Below are 19,197 nucleotides of genomic sequence, written 5' to 3'. Positions count from 1 at the left end.
ACAAAACCCATCAGTCAGCTCAAGCCACCCATGTCTTACACTGATTGCCCTATTCAAGTCTCTCAACTCTGCTAGCTCTGTTCAAGCATTCAAGACTCAGTCGACTCATGCTAAGGTCATTGCTCTGCTTGCTCTGCCAATTTGGCCTGCTCTGCCAGGTCCACTGAAGCAACTTGGTCTGTCACTTTCACCTACATTACCTTTACTTCCATTTCCAGTCAGGCTTCTTTTAGATGTTGCTTCCTGATGTCCTTCAGCAGTCCAGCTGTGCTATTTTTTTTTTTTTTTTTTTTTTTGAGATTCCTATTTCTTCAAAACAGAACTCTTCCTGGTTGATTTCTCCAGTCCTGCACAGGCTGGCTGCCCTCCTCAACTTCACTAGCTACTCTTGCATCCTTGATATTGTTTTAGATGCCACTCCTGTTCTTCCTCCTTCTATTACTGATGTCAAGTTAATGTCAAGTTAATGCTAGTCCATGCGTTCTTCTGTTGAAGTATCCTTTGTTCAATTTCCTTTGTAGGGGCATCTGGTGTATCCCATGTAAAAGTGTGGTGTCACTATTGGAAACAGATCTCTAAATAAAATTCTCAATCTATTCCACTAGAAAATCCTGATAGATCGGCTTTATATTATTATACAAAAGGCCCAGCTTACTGAGAATCAGCACACCAGATGCGAGGGCATAATGTCAAAAGCAAATCATTGTAATCAATGATGCTGTCTACAGTGGACAAAATATGCAGATACACATTCAGTTTCTGAAGTTCACACACACCCACACTTGAGCAAACATGAAAAAAATAATTTAACATAAATCAGAGAAAAATATTTGTTATTATTTTTAAGTCATAGCCAATGACATGATTGTGCAGTGGTTAGCACTGTCGCCTTACAGCAAGAAGGTCACCGGTTTAAGCCCCGGCTGGATCAGTTGGCATTTCTGTGTGGCGTTCGCATGTTCTCCCCGTGTTCACATGTGTTTCCTCCTGGTGCTCCGGTGTCCCGCACAGTCCAAAGACATGCTCCATAGGTGAATTGAATAAACTAAATTGGCCGTATTATATGCCTGTAAATGAGTGAGTATGGATGTTTTCCAGTACTGGGTTGCAGTTGGAAGGGCATCCGCTGTGTAAAACATATAAGTTAGCAGTTCATACTCCTATGGCGACCCCTGATGAATAAAGGGACCGAAGCCGAAGGAAAAAGTCATGATCAGGTTTAAAAATGACACTGATTGACACAATTGACACTGTTCTGTGAGGTTTCCTTTGGTTATTCTCAATGCCTCACTTTCATTTAGTTGTTAAATTTTCTTGCCATGATTCTAACGTCTTTAATTCACTGACGATGTATTCACAAAAAAACCTTTGTTTTTTTCAAATAAAGTTTAACATTTTAAAATTTTGCCCCAATTGTGGGCTGTATAGTATATGTAACTTATTTAACTTAGATTTCTTTACATAGCGAAAAAAAATATTATTTTCATAAGTGCTCCCTGCTGTAAAATGTAATGTACTGCCAGCAGTAAAAAAAAGAAAAAAAAACTGCACCTAGACTTTATCTCTGTATGTTTCAATTATTCCGTTTCATTATTCACTTTGAAAAAAACTGAAGAGTTCAGATGCAATATCTTCTTAATACCATCTGAATTTTGTGTAGATTCAGTAATATAACGTTTATGGCAAAGGATAGGCTACATCTTTTTATGGTCTTTAGCCTAAAGTGAAATATCTCAACATAAACAAAGGAGGATGAGAAAAATGTTTTGCATCTGGACAACTTCAACTTCAACTGCTAATGAATAACCTAAACATGCCATCTTTCGGATGAGACGTTAAAACGAGATCCTGACTCTCTGTGGTCATTAAAAATCCCAGGATGTCCTTCAAAAAAGTGTAGGGGTTAAAACCAGGTATCCTGGCCAAAACTCCCCACTGGCTTTAGTCCATCATGGCCTCCTCCCCATCATAATTGGCTTCATCATTCTGTCTCCTTTCCACCAATCAGCTGATGTTTGGTGTGCGGTTTGGACTGGAGCAATATGGCTGCCGTCGCGTCAATGGTATCTGGATGCTGCACACTGGTGGTTGATGAGGAGATTCACCCAAAAATGTGTAAAGCGATTTGAGTGTCCAAAAAAAGCGCTATATAAGCGAGGCAGTGGCGCAGTAGGTAGTGCTGTCGCCTTAAAGCAAGAAGGTCGCTGGGTCGCTGGTTTGAACCTCGGGTCAGTTGGCGTGTCTGTGTGGAGTTTGCACGTTCTCCCTGCCTTCTTGTTGGTTTCCTCCGGGTGCTCTGGTTTCCCCCACAGTCCAAAGACATGTGGTACAGGTGAATTGGGTAGGCTAAATTGTCTGTAGTGTATGAGTGTGTGGGTAAATGTCTGTGTGGATGTTTCCCAGAGATGGGTTGTGGCTGGAAGGGCATCCGCTGCGTAAAAACTTGCTGGATAAGATGGTGGTTCATTTCACTGTGGCGACCCCAGATTAATAAAGGGATAAACCGACAAGAAAATGAATGAATGTTAGTGTAATAACTTTATCATAATTAACTAATTAATCATATTTAAGTCAAGGATGTCATCTTAATATGTGGTTTGCTTATTGCTAAAATCTACATTACATTTTACTTTATCTTTATATTTCTCACTTACAGAGTGTATTTCTCACTTGTTAGATTTTGACAAAAGCACCATCTCAAACTTCAGTGTGTGTTCTCATCATTTTGACAGGCTGCGGTTCTCATGTGTTCCACAGCGGCCCCGTGAGTCTAAAACGTAACACTACATTGCTTATCATGTTCTCAGCGGGTCCAATAGAACTCATTTTCGTGGATGATGGGTGGTAATTACAACACGCTTTCCAATAAGCGCACGTTTTGAACATGACTGACGTTTTGAACATCCAATAAGGTGTCCGCTTTTAACAACGTTGTCCAATCCACGTTCCCTAGAGCGCTCTGCCATGCACCAAATAACAAATCATTTGACAACGCTTGTTTGCGATATGAGAGAACTATGGCTTCCTCCTTGATTAAGTGGTTAAGAGGATTATATGTGTTTTTCTTAACATGTCTCCTGTCTGTCTTTGCCTTTTTGAATCTAGAAGAATTAAACGAAATGAAATATGGCATACAGATTCTCCCCGATCCTGTTATCATGGGACAGGTAGGATTGTGGGATGCAGCTAGCTGGGGATGTTTGTTTGATACAAACAAACAGCTGTTAGCTTTAAGCACAGCATGGCACATTTGCCATTAACAACTACGTGTTTCGGTGTCTAATAGTCGAATATAGGATAGTAAAACAATAGCTAAATTAAAGAATGGTAAATTAGCTGTGACAGGTTATTAGCATAACGTTAGTTGGACTGTGCCTCCACAGGTATGCTACAGATTGTGCCTGATTGTAAATACAATATGACTTTAATATATATGTTGAAAATGAGCATGGTGAAGTTACATTTTTGATTGTGTTGTAAACTGTTGCACCTCTCCCTAGTTCTGCTTTTCTAATTTTGACTTTCTATTCCTGTTTTCAGATGGAAGATGTAATGTTGGTCTCTAACAAATACAAGCAGCTGTATGAGTGTCGTTTACCAGCTCAGGCAGTGCGTTTCCATCAGGACCCGGTGTCAGAGCCTGATGTGCAGGGTTACAGCGGCCCCGGGGTCCCTGAGCTCCTCAAGCCCATGCAGACGGCAGCATGTCTGATTAAGGTAGTTTCTGTCACAGTCACTCGCACACTAAATATACACAAGCTCTGAATATACTCATCCACAGGCACAGATCTAGATAGATATTAGAAGTTGTGTAGTCTGGAGTGGTGGATGAAGCACACAAATTAAAAATAATAATAAAATATGACTCCAATAAAAGTTTGAAAGTGCTTTTGATGTAGTTTAGTCTTAAAATGAACATATTATTACTAAGTACTGGCTGCTGAATGTTTATTTTACAAGAAACATTTTTTTTGATTACTAATATTCTTTTAATGTATATTACGGTGGCAGAGAGAGCTTGATGTGCTGCAGTTTAAGAAAACAAAAGGAATTACAAAAAACCGCCAGTAAATTAAGAAAAATATCTTCATCTATTTGACAGCACACATGGTGCAAATCCCCACAACGCAAACACATTAAAAATGTGCTTCATTTTCACAAAACACAAACGATTTACGAAAACCTGCTGCATTCTCTCTCAACGCAATACATCAGAACACAATGGAAATGTTTCAGGTGGACCCATGAATGTGACAGGCGCTTCTGTGCCATGCCTATTGCTCATTGAAATTGTAGGTGATTGTTGAAAGGTGAGTTCTCTTGGTTTGTTTATTGGAACATCCTGATTCCCTTGTCTTTAGTAGTTATTATCCTAAATAGCCAAAACCTAAATATCCAGGTCTCTCATGATTTAGATCCCCTTGAAACATTTCCGTTGTGTTACGAGGCTATTTGAATGCGTTGTAAGAAAATGCAGCACATTTTATTAATTTGTTTGTGTTGTGAGAATGCAATGTTTTTTTAAAAATGTGTTTCCGTTGTGAGGATTTGCGTCACATGTGCTGTCAAACGGATGAACATCTGTTCCTAATTAATTACCATTTTTTGTAATTGCATGTGCTTTCTTAAAATTGCACCATGTTAAGCTCTCTCGGCCATTATAGTATAATGTTCTATAAAAATTATTTGATAATCATAATGCAAGTGTGCAGCCAATAATAAAATACAGCATATATTCCTGCATATTAAAACAACTATACAAAAATGGTCTAAATTCCCATTTACGCCAACAACGATAACTATTGTATAATCATGAGATATAGTTTTATAAAACTTCTGAAAAAAATTAACATATTGACAGCCAAAGCTCAAGAATTCAAAGCAGAAGCTGACAAAAACTGAAGTGCGTGTTTAAAGTAAACTCCATTAACTAGAATAAATTATATTTTAATTTACAGTTGAGTCAGTCTTAAAGCATCTTCCATTCAGACTTGAGAATTGTCCACTTCAGTTAAAAATAAATGGTTCAGTGCGATTTGCAAATTGAATATAAATAAATATAACACATTTTTTAACAAATATAAGGGTGTAAAAAGTCAAATATTATGCTTTGCAGTTAAGCAAAAGATTCCCATAATAAAATACCCCAATAAAGTGCAGGTACTTAAAGAGTCTCAAAAATAAAAATTTACTCACCCTCGTGTGGTTTCAAACAAAATAAAAACATTGTTAAGAAAGTTTGCAACCAGCAACATCTGACTTTCATGGTAAGAAAACCAAATACTATGGAAATGAATGGTTCCAGCTTTTTTCTAAATATCTTATTTTGTGTTTATCAGAAGAAAGTCAAACATGATTGGAACAAGTGAAGAGTGGGTAATTGATGACAGAATTTTCTGTTTTGTGTAAAAGTTTGTAGTAATAAAGTAAAAACTGTTCTCTCTGATCATATTCTCTCAATCAAAAATGTTGTTTTGAAAAAAAAGCACATTTGGAGTGGCTATGTAGAGTATGTGTAAATTAAGACGTAATAAATGATGTACATTTATAGTCATTTTAGGTCATGTTAAAATGATAAACTACATGTCGCTGTGATCTGAAGCTTGTTCATGTTTTGTTTGCAGACCAAAGACTGGTGGACCTATGAGTTCTGCTACGGCCAGCACATCAGACAATACCACTTAGAAGGCAGGTTAAATCTTTTATCTAATGTGTCTTGGATAAATTGAGTTTTACATGGTCTAAAAAATATATATGCACTGCCTGTATAAACATGTTTTTTATTAGTAGATGGAAAGGAATTTAGAGAATTTAGGACAGAAGCCTTTCAGGAAAATGCACTGCCTATAAATATATACTATTAAATATTTCAAGATGTTTGAAATGTGTTCCCTATATGTGATCGCAGATTCGGAGATCAAGGGAGATGTACTGTTTTTGGGATATTATGATACAGAGTTTGACTGGACGAATGAAACTGCAAAGGTAAGGTCAGGTTTGTTAATCTTGATTTGCTTGTCCTAATAAAATGTCTGTAAATGTTGTCAATTCAAATTAGGAATTCTGATACTAGCAGTAAATATTTTTTATTAACCACTTTTATGTTAACAAGTCTGTAGTTATCTTCTATATATTTTGTAGTTACAAAATTAAAATCTTGTTGATCTTTTTTTTTCAGGCATCTAAGCAGCATAAGCTGAAGAGGTATCACAGTCAGTCATATGTCAATGGCTCAAAATGTGACTTAAACGGCAGTCCCAGAGAGACGGAAGTCAGAGTAAGATACTAAGTGCCATATTCCAGACTATAGAGAAAAATAATGAAGAAAGAGTATTATTGAAGTCAGTCTAATGGCTAACAATAAACAATAAGGACACTAGTTAACTGTTGTGACTAGTCTTCTTAATTCTGCTGCTGTATGCACACACACTGTAGAATACCTTCACTATACAGATGTTGAGCTCATTAGACCTCAAGTAATGCATATATATATATATATATATATATATATATATATATATATATATATATATATATATATATATATATATATATATATATATATACATATATATACATACATATATACATACATACATACATACATACATACATACACACACACAATTTAAGGTTAGATAGATCCTTAAATGGATCAATCCTAGGTAGATCAAATTGAGGCTAGATAGATCTGTCCTTTACAACAAGCACATGCAATAATCTCAGATCTGATTCACAAACTTGTTTGAAGAACCAAATCAGCCAGAGACCAGTTATCATGATTAAAAGATCCAGGATCTGTCAGATTATCTTTGTTTAAGCGAGGTACAAAGAACGGACCCCAGTAGTTTACATCAGCAACATAGAATTGTATTTTAATCTAATGGCAATGATAATCTATATATGTATATTGTGTTTTTAACAGTTTGTGTGTGAGGAAGGCTCTACTGACTTCATTTCACGGGTGGATGAACCCCAGTCTTGCCGCTACGTCTTGACAGTCCACACCTCTCGCACGTGCCAGCATCCCCTTCTGCGCCCACCGTCCACTGCCAAACCACAAGGCATTGTGTGCCAACCTGCTCTCAGTGCCCAGCAGTACATGGACTACGTCAAGGCTCAAGTCTGTAAGTATGAGAGGTGATGATTTTTTTTACTTTACATCAAGGCACTGTAATTTAGGGATCGATTGGTGAAAATATCCAATGTTACAAATGATTTTGCTGTGATTCTGTTAACATGACATTAATTAGCTACACTTAATTTGCTGTTTATATGGTTGTCAAGAGTCTCCAAAGAATCCTTCACTTTACTGCATGACTGTGAGATGTTGAGGAGGATATATTTTGTGTTTAAAAGATGAGTTAATGCATTTAAAAATCAGTTAATAAATTTAAAAATTGTATTATTTTTTTATTATATCAATAATATATCAATTAAAATAATTAATCATGTTTTTGTATTTGTATACTGTTTAATTACTTTTTAACAGGTAAAATCAAACTGATCGAAATTAAAGATATTATTTATATATTTTATATTTTTGTTGTATGGTTTTTCTTCCGCCTTGATTGTGTTTATTAATTGTCTCTGTATTTTTTGTAATTTTGATTTTATTTATTTTAATTTATACAAAACAAAAAGTAAAATATATCTTAGGAAATTTACCAGAAAAAAAATGTATTATATTGTTTGAGTTGATGTTATTTCATCAAGTAACAGCATTAATTTTGTGCTAGTGGTTTTAACTAGCTATAACCCTGCTCACCCAGGAGAGATGACCTATATGCTGTCAAATGTTAATTACACTACTATTACAATAACAGGATATGGATTGCTATGGCAGCGCATTAAGCCCAGTCTATTGTGACTCCGTTCATTATTCAACAGTTGTTGCTTTCACCTTTTACACATACAGTGCTGTATACTTACTTGCATAGAAACCTTCAGAATCATAATCAGATATTTTTATTCACAATTTCTTTCCTTATCACTCATTACACTATTCATAAAAATGCCCTCGCTGCCAAGTTCTGTCCTATTAGATTAGATCTCCGGAGATGCAATCAGCCTACATTTAATTGTACTCTGTTCTCCAATTGATTCATTATTTTTAGCACCTAGACATCTGTCGTTGCCTCTCTCTCTGTCTCAGCTGACACCAAACGTAAAGTGGAGCAGATCTCAGAGGAGCTCAGAAACCTGGATGAAATTCTGTCCAAGGATGACAAGAACAAAGGTGTGCTGGATGACAGAACAGATGAGGAACCTGCAGTTAGCTCTGATGAGCCTCCAGTTTCCAAGGCCCAAAAAAAAGGTCAGCATTCAGACTGTGATTTGATTTCTTTATACTTGTATGACTGGGTTAGTTTTAAGGCCATCTACAACACCCTCAAAATCAGTCTTGAGTTTTTCAACCTCAATCCTGCAGTTATAGTTCAATGCACTGGGTGGTGCTGTGTAAAGGAAATATAAAACTGAGTTGGTGAGAAGTGATATATACAGGGGCGCTGCTGTTCAGTACAGGCCCTATGACAACTTTGTAGAATTGTACAACTTTGTACATGGTTACTAATAGTAACTCTAGGGCCCCCAAAACGGCGTGGGTCCTTGGAATGGTCCTAACTTTTCCCCCTAGCAGCGCCCGTGGTTATATGTTTTGTTTTCATGACCAGTTTTTAAGGAGACGCTGCTAATAAATAGTGTAAAAAATATTGGCATCACCACACTTTTTTTAGTTATTTGATTGTTTATATATGATTAAACAAGCAAATAAGGCATAATTTAAACAAATATGCACTGTTTTGCATAGATTTCTAACACAAAAATTAGAACATTGAAGGAAATCAGCTTCAGAATTCTTCTTCTTCTTCTTCTCTCTCTATTTTATTTTTACATTAGATTAATAGATTTTTACCAAGGGGATTTTGGATATGTCTTTCCATCAGATATTGTTTTGAACAGACAGACACATTAGAGTAATATATCTTTTTGTCAAGTGAGATTTGGGTATGTTTTTGTCATTAGATATTGCTGCAAACAGACAGAAAAAAATCGCATTGTTTTTTTTAGATTAGAGCACAGGGAGTCAATGGGCAAAAACAAAATTTTAGGCCTTTTTACTGTCCAATTTTAACTCCCTAATCAGGGAAAGAAAACTAAAGCAGCACATTCATTTACATGATCTTTTATTAATAGAAAATCTATTTACAAAAGTAACTGGGCCATTAGAAAAAATCCTTATAGTGTTTAGCCCTGTAGAAGTATAAAACTTCAATCTCAATGGTCTTAAAGTCTTACATTTGTCTTGGAAGTCTGCAAAAACCCTGACAATAGATTTTTACCAATTTTACAGATTTTTATGATTTTCTTCATCAAATATTACTGTGAACAGACAGAAAATGTCTTAAAATTCAAAAACAACGTTTTAGGCTTTATGAAGTCTTAAATTCACTAAAATATTGTGCTGTTGGTCTTAAATCATTTTAAAACAGTTAAATCTCCCCAATCAGTTCAATTACCATTACTCCATCTTAAAACATTTTTATTGCAAAGAGATGCAATTCACAATGACAGTTAGACGTTTTTACAGCAAATTCGCCTAATTAAATTACTTAATCAGGGGGAAAAACGAAAGCAACACATCCATTTACATGACCTTTTGTTAATGGAAAAACTATTTACAGAAGTAACTGGGCCATTAGAAAAAAAGTATAAAATTTCAGTCTTAATGGTCATAAAGTTTTAGCCTGCAGAGACCCAGAGAGCAATAGAATTTTACCAAGGGGATTTTAGTCCGTCTTGTCATCAGAAATTACTGTGAACAGACAGTAAAAATATTCCTCTGTGAAAAGCCTTAAAAATACATATTATAGTTAAAATCTTTATACAATGCGGCAAAAGAAGCACTTTGAAGTCTATTTTGCATGTTTTCTTTTCATTAGACTGGAAAAAAAAAACACTTTCTGAACAACCAAAATTGCTAAATTGGGGTGCATGTTAACATGTTTTTCCTGTTTCTCGACAAAGTCTAAGAATATTAAAATATGATTGACGCATGTGGCTGCAAAACCTCTTTGGGTCACCAATGTATATGTTTATCATATTAGTTTTTGACCTACTAACTACAAAATGAATTAAAATGGCAATCTCTGACATTGTATTACAGTATTTATTTTCACATCTTTTTATAAAACATTCAGGTGTGTCGTCTTGTGCATGTATAGTTTGTAGCTTTTTTGTTTATTATTTCAGTCTTGCTTTTACATTCTTGTTCTCTTCTTTAAGCTGTCTCTTTAGCAGCTTCCATGCAGCCTTCAAACAAATATCTGTGTATGTGTGATATAACAGAGGGTGAAGTTGCTGAGAAGTCGACGAGTGAAGAGCCAGAGGACAAAGACTTCTGGGAAGGAGTTACCAAACCAGCACACACAAAGCCAAGCACACCTGACACAGAGGTACAAACTGTCTGGAAATGAACATAATGTGAACCAGACATCTTCATAGTGAGATTTGGTCATTTACTTCATTTTACAACTCTCTTACAGACCCCTCAGGAGCCACAGGACAACCAATTACATGAAAATGATTGTAAGACAATTATTTTAATTAAACATAAAGTAACTATGTTGCATAAGAAGTTTTTTTTTCTTGAATCAAAAATGTAGCATCAGTTTTATTTAGTTTATTAATGAGTACCATACACAACCAGAATTACAGTATCTATGAAGCTAAAATTGGTCTTGATTTAAGGGTGATAAATTTATAGATGTTATGTAACAAGTAAAGCTGTGCTGTACAATCAAAACTTTATTTTTAACAATTTGTAAAATTTCTGCCATGAAACTATGCGCAAGCAGGCTGATTGGTTACCTAATCTGCCCCTGCGTCATGAGTTGAAATGCTCTGCGTCATTTTACGCTGTCAAGCTGCTGCATGTTTTTGGAGACCCTCTTCCACCCCAGCTCCACCTGTGTTTGGATCTGCTATGGCACAGGTGTCAAACTCAGTTCCAAAAGGGCCGCAGCTCTGCACAATTTAGTTCCAACCCTAATTAAACACACCTGATCAAACTAATTGAGTCCTTCAGGCTTGTTTGAAACCTGCAGGTAAGTGTGTTGGAGCAGGGTTGGAACTAAACTGTGCAGGGCTTCGGCCCTCCAGGAATCGAGTTTGACACCCCTGTGCTATGGAGTTTTTATGCATAATATGTTTGCAGCAGCCGCATGTTATTTTCTCAGACGACATGTATGTGCATATGCTGGCTGTAGCAGGTCTCAGTACTTGCTCTGCCATAATTATCAAAGCAGCAGCAGTGTAGCAGATCTTTACTGCCAGGACCAAAAACATCAGCATTGCCATATACATAATTAATCCCATACTAAATCCAGAGAGTTTTTATGACAAATTTATTCAGGGGCTAAATGATTTTGCTATTTTGGCAACTATTATTGTAGATATTTTGCTTTACTTTATGCATGATTTAATCAAAAAACATATCTAATTACTTTTTAATTTATTTGTTTAATTATTTGTTTTGTATTAAATCTAAGTATAAACATTAAATCAATAATAAAGAAATAATAGTATTGTTTGTAAAGTATTTCATAATGTTTAAGCAGTAAAATGATATAATTTTTCTCTCATTTGGCTTGGTGAGTGTTTAGGCCCTAAATATCTCGCATATTATATTTAATATAAAAGTCCAAATCAGTGATCTCATAAGTGAACTGTCTAAAAAGACTAGATGTTGTGTCCTTAAATCACTTTCTTTGTCCTCATTTCCTTTTTCTGTTCAGTATTTGGAGAGGAAAAGTTTAACTTTAAAATCATCACAGACCCCGCAGACCTCATGAAGTTTGTACAACACCTCAGAGAGAGCAACGAAAAGGTTTGTATTTTTAACAAAGTCTAACTTATCAGCCAAATTTTCCTCTAGCCATTTCCAAATCTTGCCAGTTGCCATTGCATGATGTTTTTAAAAATTTTCAGCTACAACCTATTTTAAAAGGGCTCCCATTTTACCCCTTTTACAAGATGTAAGAAGTCATTGGTGTCTCCAGAATATGTCTGTAAAGTTTCAGCTCAAAATACCCAACATGTTCTGTTTTAAACATGCTCTGTTTTAAACATGCTCTGTTTTAAAAAAAATTAAAACTTGTTAAACTCATTCTTGAGATACAACTGATCACAGAGAGCTGAATGTATCTTTTAATCCCAGTTTCTTTGCAAATCCTATTCTGTGGACATGTGTAGATCCACATAACTACAAAGACATGTTAATATGCTCCTGTCAGTCAATACGGTGGGCAGGGAAAACCGCACTCCTGCTCCTCAAAATCACTGGGATTTGTATCCTGTTTTGTAATATGACTGTGGACACACTATTTCTGTACCTACACACAGTTCTGTCTAAACAGTTTCCAAAAGTCGATTTTGCGTCCAAGGTGTCCTTTCAAGACACTGTCAAGTAAAGAGTCACTACCCATTAAAAACATGTGTTGTTCAAACTTTAATTTCTGTTTTGTATGTTCAGAACAGGAAAGCTGAGCTGGAAAAAGAAAACCAGCAAGCATCTCAGAAGAGGAAGGAGAAGGAGGAAAAAATAGAGGAGAAAACAGCAGAGGTGGAGGTGGAAGTTGAGGATGTAGATGAAGATGAAACATTGCTTCAGGAGTTTGAGGATGAGATGCAAGATCTATCCGTTCCCTCGTCCAAGATAGAAGAAATAAAAGAAGAGATGCAGAAAGAGTTTGACAACATCATAGAGGAAGTACGAGTTGATACTCTTAACACCTTTGTATGTATTATGCCTTCAGTTAAATATTTGTCAGTGAACATTGTCTTATTGTGTTTTAATCTTCTAGGCTCAGCAGGAGTTAGAAAATGAAGGCCTTAAGGGTGAGTTTGATCGTTCTCAGGCTACGCAAACTCTAGAAAATACACTAGGGAAACTTCTGGACCGTCTTGAAGACAAGACTGAACATAAGAGTCAAGCAGAAACAGAACAAAATGCAGAAATGGATAAAAGCACACATTCACCGCATAAAACAGAGGGAGGCTCTTCTTCTGGCAACCCAAATCTGGTTCCCAAAACACCAGGTAAATATAGAGACCTCAGAGGGGAAACAGGTGCATGAGCGAACAGATGGTAGAATGGATGGCTCATTAAAATGTCTCTAACTTTCATCTGTGCACCCCAAGCATTCATAGAATCTGCTTATGAGCTTATTATACTATACATATATAGTATAATGTCTGTGTGTGCATGGCTTGTATTTTTGCATTATACAGTGGCTCAAAAAAGTAGTCATCAACAAACAACTGATGCTAGACCATTTCAATTAATGGCAAATAATTTTTTCTAACTGATTTCAAAGAGAAATTATTAAGTATTAATTATGCCTGTCATGATATCTGCTTTTCTGTTGTACGATTTACACTATCTGACAAAAGTCGTGTTGCCTATCCAAGTTTTAGGAACAACAAATAACAACTTGACTTCTAGTTGATTGTTTAGTATCAGAAGTGGCTTATATGAAAGGCAAAGGCCTCTAAATTACGCTTATTTTACCAAAATATGATCATGACTTGATTTTTAATTATTTAATTAGGACAGTAAGGTCTGACTTTGCTTAGACAAAAGTCTTGTCACTTAACAGAAATAATGTACAGTATAGAATAAAGTCATGGTGCAGTGAAAAAAGAATTAAAATAGTGTATGACTGCCATGAGCTTGCAGGACTGCACTGACACAAGTCATTTGGAATGGTAAAGAAAGCGTTCCTGCAGGACTCCCGGGTCATCAAGATTCTTTGGATCCATCTTCAATGCCTCCTTCATCATCTTACCCCAGACATGCTCAATGTTCATGTCTGGTGACTGGGCTGGCCAATCCTGGAGCATCTTGACCTTCTTTGCTTTCAGGAACTTTGATGTGGAGGCTGAAGTATGAGGAGCGCTATCCTGCTGAAGAATTTGCCCTCTCCTCTAGTTTTCAATAAAATTGGCAGCACAAATGTCTTGATACCTCAGGCTGTTGATGTTGCCATCCACTTTGCAGATCTCTTGCACGCCCAATACTGAATTTAACCCCAAACCATGATTTTTCCTTCGCCAAACTTGTCTGATTTCTATGAAAATATTGGGTCCATGCAGGTTCCAATAGGTCTTCTGCAGTATTTGTGATGATAGAGATGCAGTTCAACAGAAAAATCTATCCTCTGCTACTTTTCCAAATGATAAACTAGAAGTCAAGTTTATATTTGTTGCTCTTACAACTGGAAAGGATGACAAGGTGCTGTAGGGCAAAATATATTGCGAAACTATATTGTAATTTTAAGATCATTTTATGCCACTCATTATATAATCCCAGAATGACAGTATAATATTATTGCAATGCAAGTACACTCTTCCAAAGAAAACATCATATTTTATTTTTAGGAATATTTTATTTAATTACAGACATTTTAATAATGAGGCATTGCGATCAGAATGGAATGTGAAAACGTGTTTCCTAAACAATTAAATAATAGTAAATGTTAACAAAATGTGCAATGCAAAAAGTAACAGAGGCTGTGATATCTGCTACCAGATTTCTTTTCATTTGTCAGACACCAAATAATTTATAGTTAATACTATAGTGTTTTTAACTATACTGACACTGAAACCTTCAATACAGATCGAGAGGTTGGGCAAACAGCTAAAATGTTGCTAGTTTTTATGTATGAGCCATATATATTGCATCACCAAAAATTATTGACGTCAAGTCTATGTATTGATTATAGTGACGAGCCAAGTATTAATAATTTTTTTTATTGTAATTTTTTATGATACACTGCTATTTGAAGGTTTGGGATTGGCTTGATTTAGGGTTTTGAAAGGATATCTTGCTTATCAAGGCTTTGTTTATTTAATTAAAATACAATAAAAAACAGAACAGTCTGTTTTAGTATGTATTTAATTAAATATAATTTATTTCTGGAGTTTGAATTGAATTGCCACATGACAAATGAGAAATTGGTTACTCAAGAAACAATTATTATTATTATTATTATCAGTTTCAAAAATAGTTGTGCTGCTTTAAAGGCATAGTTCTACCAAAAAATGTTTAGTAGTTGGCTACCAGTTTCCAGCATTCTTCAAAATGTCTTCCTTTGTGCATTTCAGAAAAAAAATTATACATTTTTAAACCACTTGAGAAAAAGTAAATGATGACAGATATTTTCATTTTACTTAACTGCCTCTTTAAAACAAAATCTTTTGTAATATTTTTTAAAGTATTTTGATTCATTCCTACTGACCTCTATGGAAGCCCGTTCTGGCCACTGAATAAAGAATGAGTTCAATGAAAAAAAATATATAAAGTAATAATTCTGAGTTAAGTCAAAATTCTGAGTTATTAAGTCAGAATTGCGAGTTTTTAAGTCAGAATTCAGAGTTATTAAGTCAGAATTCAGAGTTAAGTCAGAAAGGTGAGTTATAAAGTCAGAATTGCGAGTTATAAAGTCAGAATAGCGAGTTAAGTCAGGATTGTGAGTTGTTAAGTCAGAATTCAGAGTTATTGAGTCAGAATTGTGAGTTTTTAAGTCAGAATAAACAATAAAAAGTTGGATATAGGCTTTATGTTTTGATTATGAGCTAATGTGCATGCATCTTTAACACTGCATTTATGGTCAGTTGGCATAACAGGAAACGCAATTATAATTCGCAATTCTGACTTAAATACTCAGGATTGTGACTATAACTCAGAATTCTGACTATAATTCGGAGTTGCGACTTTATAACTCAGAATTGCGACTTTATAACTCAGAATTGCGACTTTATAACTCAGAATTCTGACTTTATAATTTTTTTTTATTATTAGTATTTTTTTTTTATTCAGTGGCAGGAATGGGCTTCCATAGACCTCAACCTATTCAATAGTAGTGTATTTTTGTTTACTTATTTTCAATGATCAGCAGTCAAAATACTTTTTAGATGCCACTGTATAAACGATGTTCATGATGAAATCACTGTCACCGCTGTTTTTAATTCTACACATTGCCATACTGCTGTGCAACTCTGTCTTTTGATGTAATACAAAGTGGGCAGGGGGATTTTATTTTGCGATGTACTCGCGGTAACCCTACCCTTCCCTCTGTCTCACATCACCCAAGCGGACAGCAGCGGCGGCGGCGAGCAGGTAAAAGTCAGGGTGACTAAGTATAAGGTGGGCGGAGGTGTGGCTGCAGGAGCGGTTACCGGGGGCAACGATGATGGTGATGATGATGAGGGGGGTGTGAAGGTGCAGGAACTGGGCGAGGGCGACCCCCAGTGGCAGCAGATTCATGAAGTGGTCAAAGAGCAGCTAGAGAGAGCCGGCATCAAGGCCGAAGGTAGGCCAGAACACACACACACAAATCTAAAGTATGCTTATTTCCCTGTGTGTGTGTGTCTTTGTGAGTGGAGCAAAAACTTTTATCTTTCATTCTCAAAACCTTAAACTATTCTTTTTAATCTGGGATTTGGGATGAGTAACTTGTTTTTTTAATGACATCTTTTTGTTTTTCTTCACTTTGACTCTTCTGTTATTCAAGATCAGGGTACTTTTCAATTTAAAAGGGCCTTTGTCCCAAAAATTAATATTATATCTCCATTTTTTTCATCCTTGAAAGGTTCCAAGAGTTTCTTTCTTTCTGTTGAGCACAAATGAAGATATTCTGGCTTCGGTGGCAACCAGTTTTGTACATTTTTTCAGAGTATCTTCTTTTATATTCAACAGTAAGTAACTGGTGATTTAAATACCCATGTTTTTTGATGAAGTATACTTTTTAAGCGATCTTCTCAAATACCGGTGCGGTGACTTTGTTCCCTTGATGCTGGCTTTCAAAAGAGGTCTTAAGAATAGCTTTGAAAGAAAACATCATAGGATTAGCACACAATCATTTTGTCAGTAGGAACCCGGGTGGCTGTGCTACCAGTTTAACTGGTTTTGGATTGGACTTGATGTTCATGCTGACAGAATGTGAAGATTTAGGAGCTTGACTGCACTTCATTTGTCTTTCCTTCAGCTCTTCATTGCATGCATCATTTCTGTGACTGCTTCCTTTCATTCTTTCTTTTAACTGTGTGTATGGGAATGAAAATAATAATTGTTTCTTTATTTAGTATGACTGTGTTTGTGAAAGTACAGTTGTCTAAATAAATGTATGCAAATGAAAAAAAGGATTTAGGATTTCTGACATGTTTTTCAGGAAAGATCGAGGTGAAGATTTTAACCCGTAAAACAGCCGAAGAAGCAGGAGACCAGTGGCTCTCTGAGGAGGATACGAAATCATTTAGAGAGCTTCTCATCAACCTTCTGGTATGAATTTAAACAGAGATAAACAAGCCATCACCTGTAGGATGCAAAAGGATCTTATTGGGCCTTGAGGCTAAAGCAAACCCAAGGGTCCCCTTTATGTAATAATATGATGATGTAATATTTTTTTCTTTATTATTTAATTTATTTTTATATTATTATTATTATTATTGTTGTTGTTGTTGTTGTTGTTAAAAATGTGTTCATTATTTCTTTTTCTTGTTGTTGCTATTAGTATATTATTAATGTTGAAAAAATAAGTGTTATAGTAATAATAATATAATGTAATAATATTTTTCCTTATTAATTGGATTTTTAAATATTATTATTATTATTATATTATTATATTATTATTATTATTATAAATTCATTATTTTATATTATTATTAATAGTATGTAGAAACAATAATAAATGTTGTAGTTGTAATAATATTTTTTATCAATTTATTTTATTTTATGTTGTTGTTGTTGTTATACATTTTATTTTATAAATTTTGTTATAAACTATTATTATTAATGTAGAAATAAGTGTTGTAGTAGAAGTAATAATAATAATAATAATATAATGTTTATTTTTCTTTGTTTATTTAATTTGTTTTATATTATTATGGTAAATTTGTTTATTATTTTATTTTGTTGTTGTTGTTGCTATTAGTATATTATTTATGTAAAAATAATAAATATTGTTGTAATAATAATATAAACTTTTTTTTCCTTATTAATTGATTTATTTTTATATTATTGTTATAAATTTGTTGATTTATTTCTTGTTGTTATCAATTTAAAAACAATAATAAGTGTAGTAGTAATAGTAATAATATAATGTAGTAATATTTTTCCTTATTAATTAGATTTGTATTGAATTTATAATAGTAATTATCTTATTATTATTTAATGTAATAATATTAAGTTTAATATTAATATACATATACTGTAGTAATAATAATAAATGTAATTTGCATGGAGTCTAAATTGCATAATGCTTAAAAAAATACTGCTTTATTTAGTCAGCATAAACAGCCACTAATATCTACTTGCACTTGCAGTATTTAAATAGAGGCAGATGCTATTTACACTGTGTACAAATATGTGCTACTATATTTATTTTATGCAAATAGCCTCTGCCTAAATAAATTGGTGTTCTCTTTCTTTGTAGACAGGAGGAACAGAGGAGGTGTACAAAGAGCAGAAAAGACAGCAAGAGTTGGAAAACAATTACAAATTTGTCTGGGGAGAAAAGCAGGATGAGAGTCAGTCCACAGGAAACAGTGATTCTGACGAAGCAGACTTTTGAGCCTTTTCCTCATCTCTCAAGCACTGTTATTTTGAAGAAGGCCAGCCAGCATTCTCTGAACTATAAGCCTGGTAATCACTTTACAGTGTGCGTCGCAACCAAACTGCCCTCTCAGACCATTCGAGTTCATGTTTAAAAACTTTTGAGGGCTTCAATCCACTGCCGGGAATTTTTTCTGTATGAGCGTCTGTGAGTTGTTTGTAGCTTGTCAGAATATTATGTGGTCGCTTCTTTGAACAAATATACAAATGCACTTCACCTTTGAGTTGTGTTGTGCTTCATGTCAGTGTGTGACAAAGCCCTTCCTTCCTCCTCTTTCACCTCCAGACAAACATCAGTTAGTCTGCAGGCAATCTCTATGCCAACATTTTCTCATCAGTGGACAAACAGTGATGTTCTTTTGGATTGCCTTTCAATGGCAGGGAAATATGGATACATGCAGAGCTGTTTTTAGGGATTGAGTGTGGTGATGGTCAGAATCCCTTCACCTTAAATCAAATTTTTTTTTTGTCTTGCATGTCATGCAAAACAACCTAACAAACCCAGAGCCTCTGACCTATAA

General features: G+C 34.9%; 1 protein-coding gene and 1 long non-coding RNA gene across 3 annotated transcripts; one reads left to right on the top strand and one right to left on the bottom strand.

The window, feature by feature from the left end:
• Positions 1–816: 816 nt before the first annotated feature.
• Positions 817–3,741, bottom strand: LOC141386323 (uncharacterized). Its single transcript, XR_012408080.1, has 2 exons — positions 2,106–3,741; positions 817–2,008 (listed from the first exon to the last, which is right to left on the bottom strand). It is a non-coding gene; the product is annotated as an uncharacterized lncRNA (long non-coding RNA).
• Positions 2,988–18,893, top strand: os9 (OS9 endoplasmic reticulum lectin). 2 transcript variants are annotated; one of them, NM_001075108.1, is given in 15 exon segments: positions 3,048–3,167; positions 3,541–3,717; positions 5,625–5,688; positions 5,909–5,985; positions 6,179–6,277; positions 6,926–7,127; positions 8,156–8,317; positions 10,351–10,457; positions 10,548–10,590; positions 11,799–11,890; positions 12,536–12,772; positions 12,867–13,101; positions 16,158–16,376; positions 17,235–17,344; positions 18,498–18,893. In NM_001075108.1, coding segments are annotated over 15 exon segments (2,010 nt in total). In that variant the 5' UTR covers positions 3,048–3,119; the 3' UTR covers positions 18,636–18,893.
• The last annotated feature ends 304 nt before the right edge of the window (positions 18,894–19,197 follow it).

Source organism: Danio rerio, chromosome 6, assembly GCF_049306965.1.
Source record: "Danio rerio strain Tuebingen ecotype United States chromosome 6, GRCz12tu, whole genome shotgun sequence".
Taxonomy (NCBI): domain Eukaryota; kingdom Metazoa; phylum Chordata; class Actinopteri; order Cypriniformes; family Danionidae; genus Danio; species Danio rerio.
Note: the sequence above shows the minus strand (reverse complement) of the source record. Positions and strands in the feature narration are given on the sequence as shown.

Excerpts from the sequence above, each read along its gene's own strand:
- os9 (XM_005166042.5), top strand. The coding sequence starts at position 3,018 with ATGGCTTCCTCCTTGATTAAGTGGTTAAGAGGATTATATGTGTTTTTC. Across the intron at positions 10,591-11,798 it reads CCAATTACATGAAAATGATT|TATTTGGAGAGGAAAAGTTT; the intron begins GTAAGACAATTA and ends TTTTCTGTTCAG. Across the intron at positions 13,102-17,234 it reads TCTGGTTCCCAAAACACCAG|GAAAGATCGAGGTGAAGATT; the intron begins GTAAATATAGAG and ends CATGTTTTTCAG.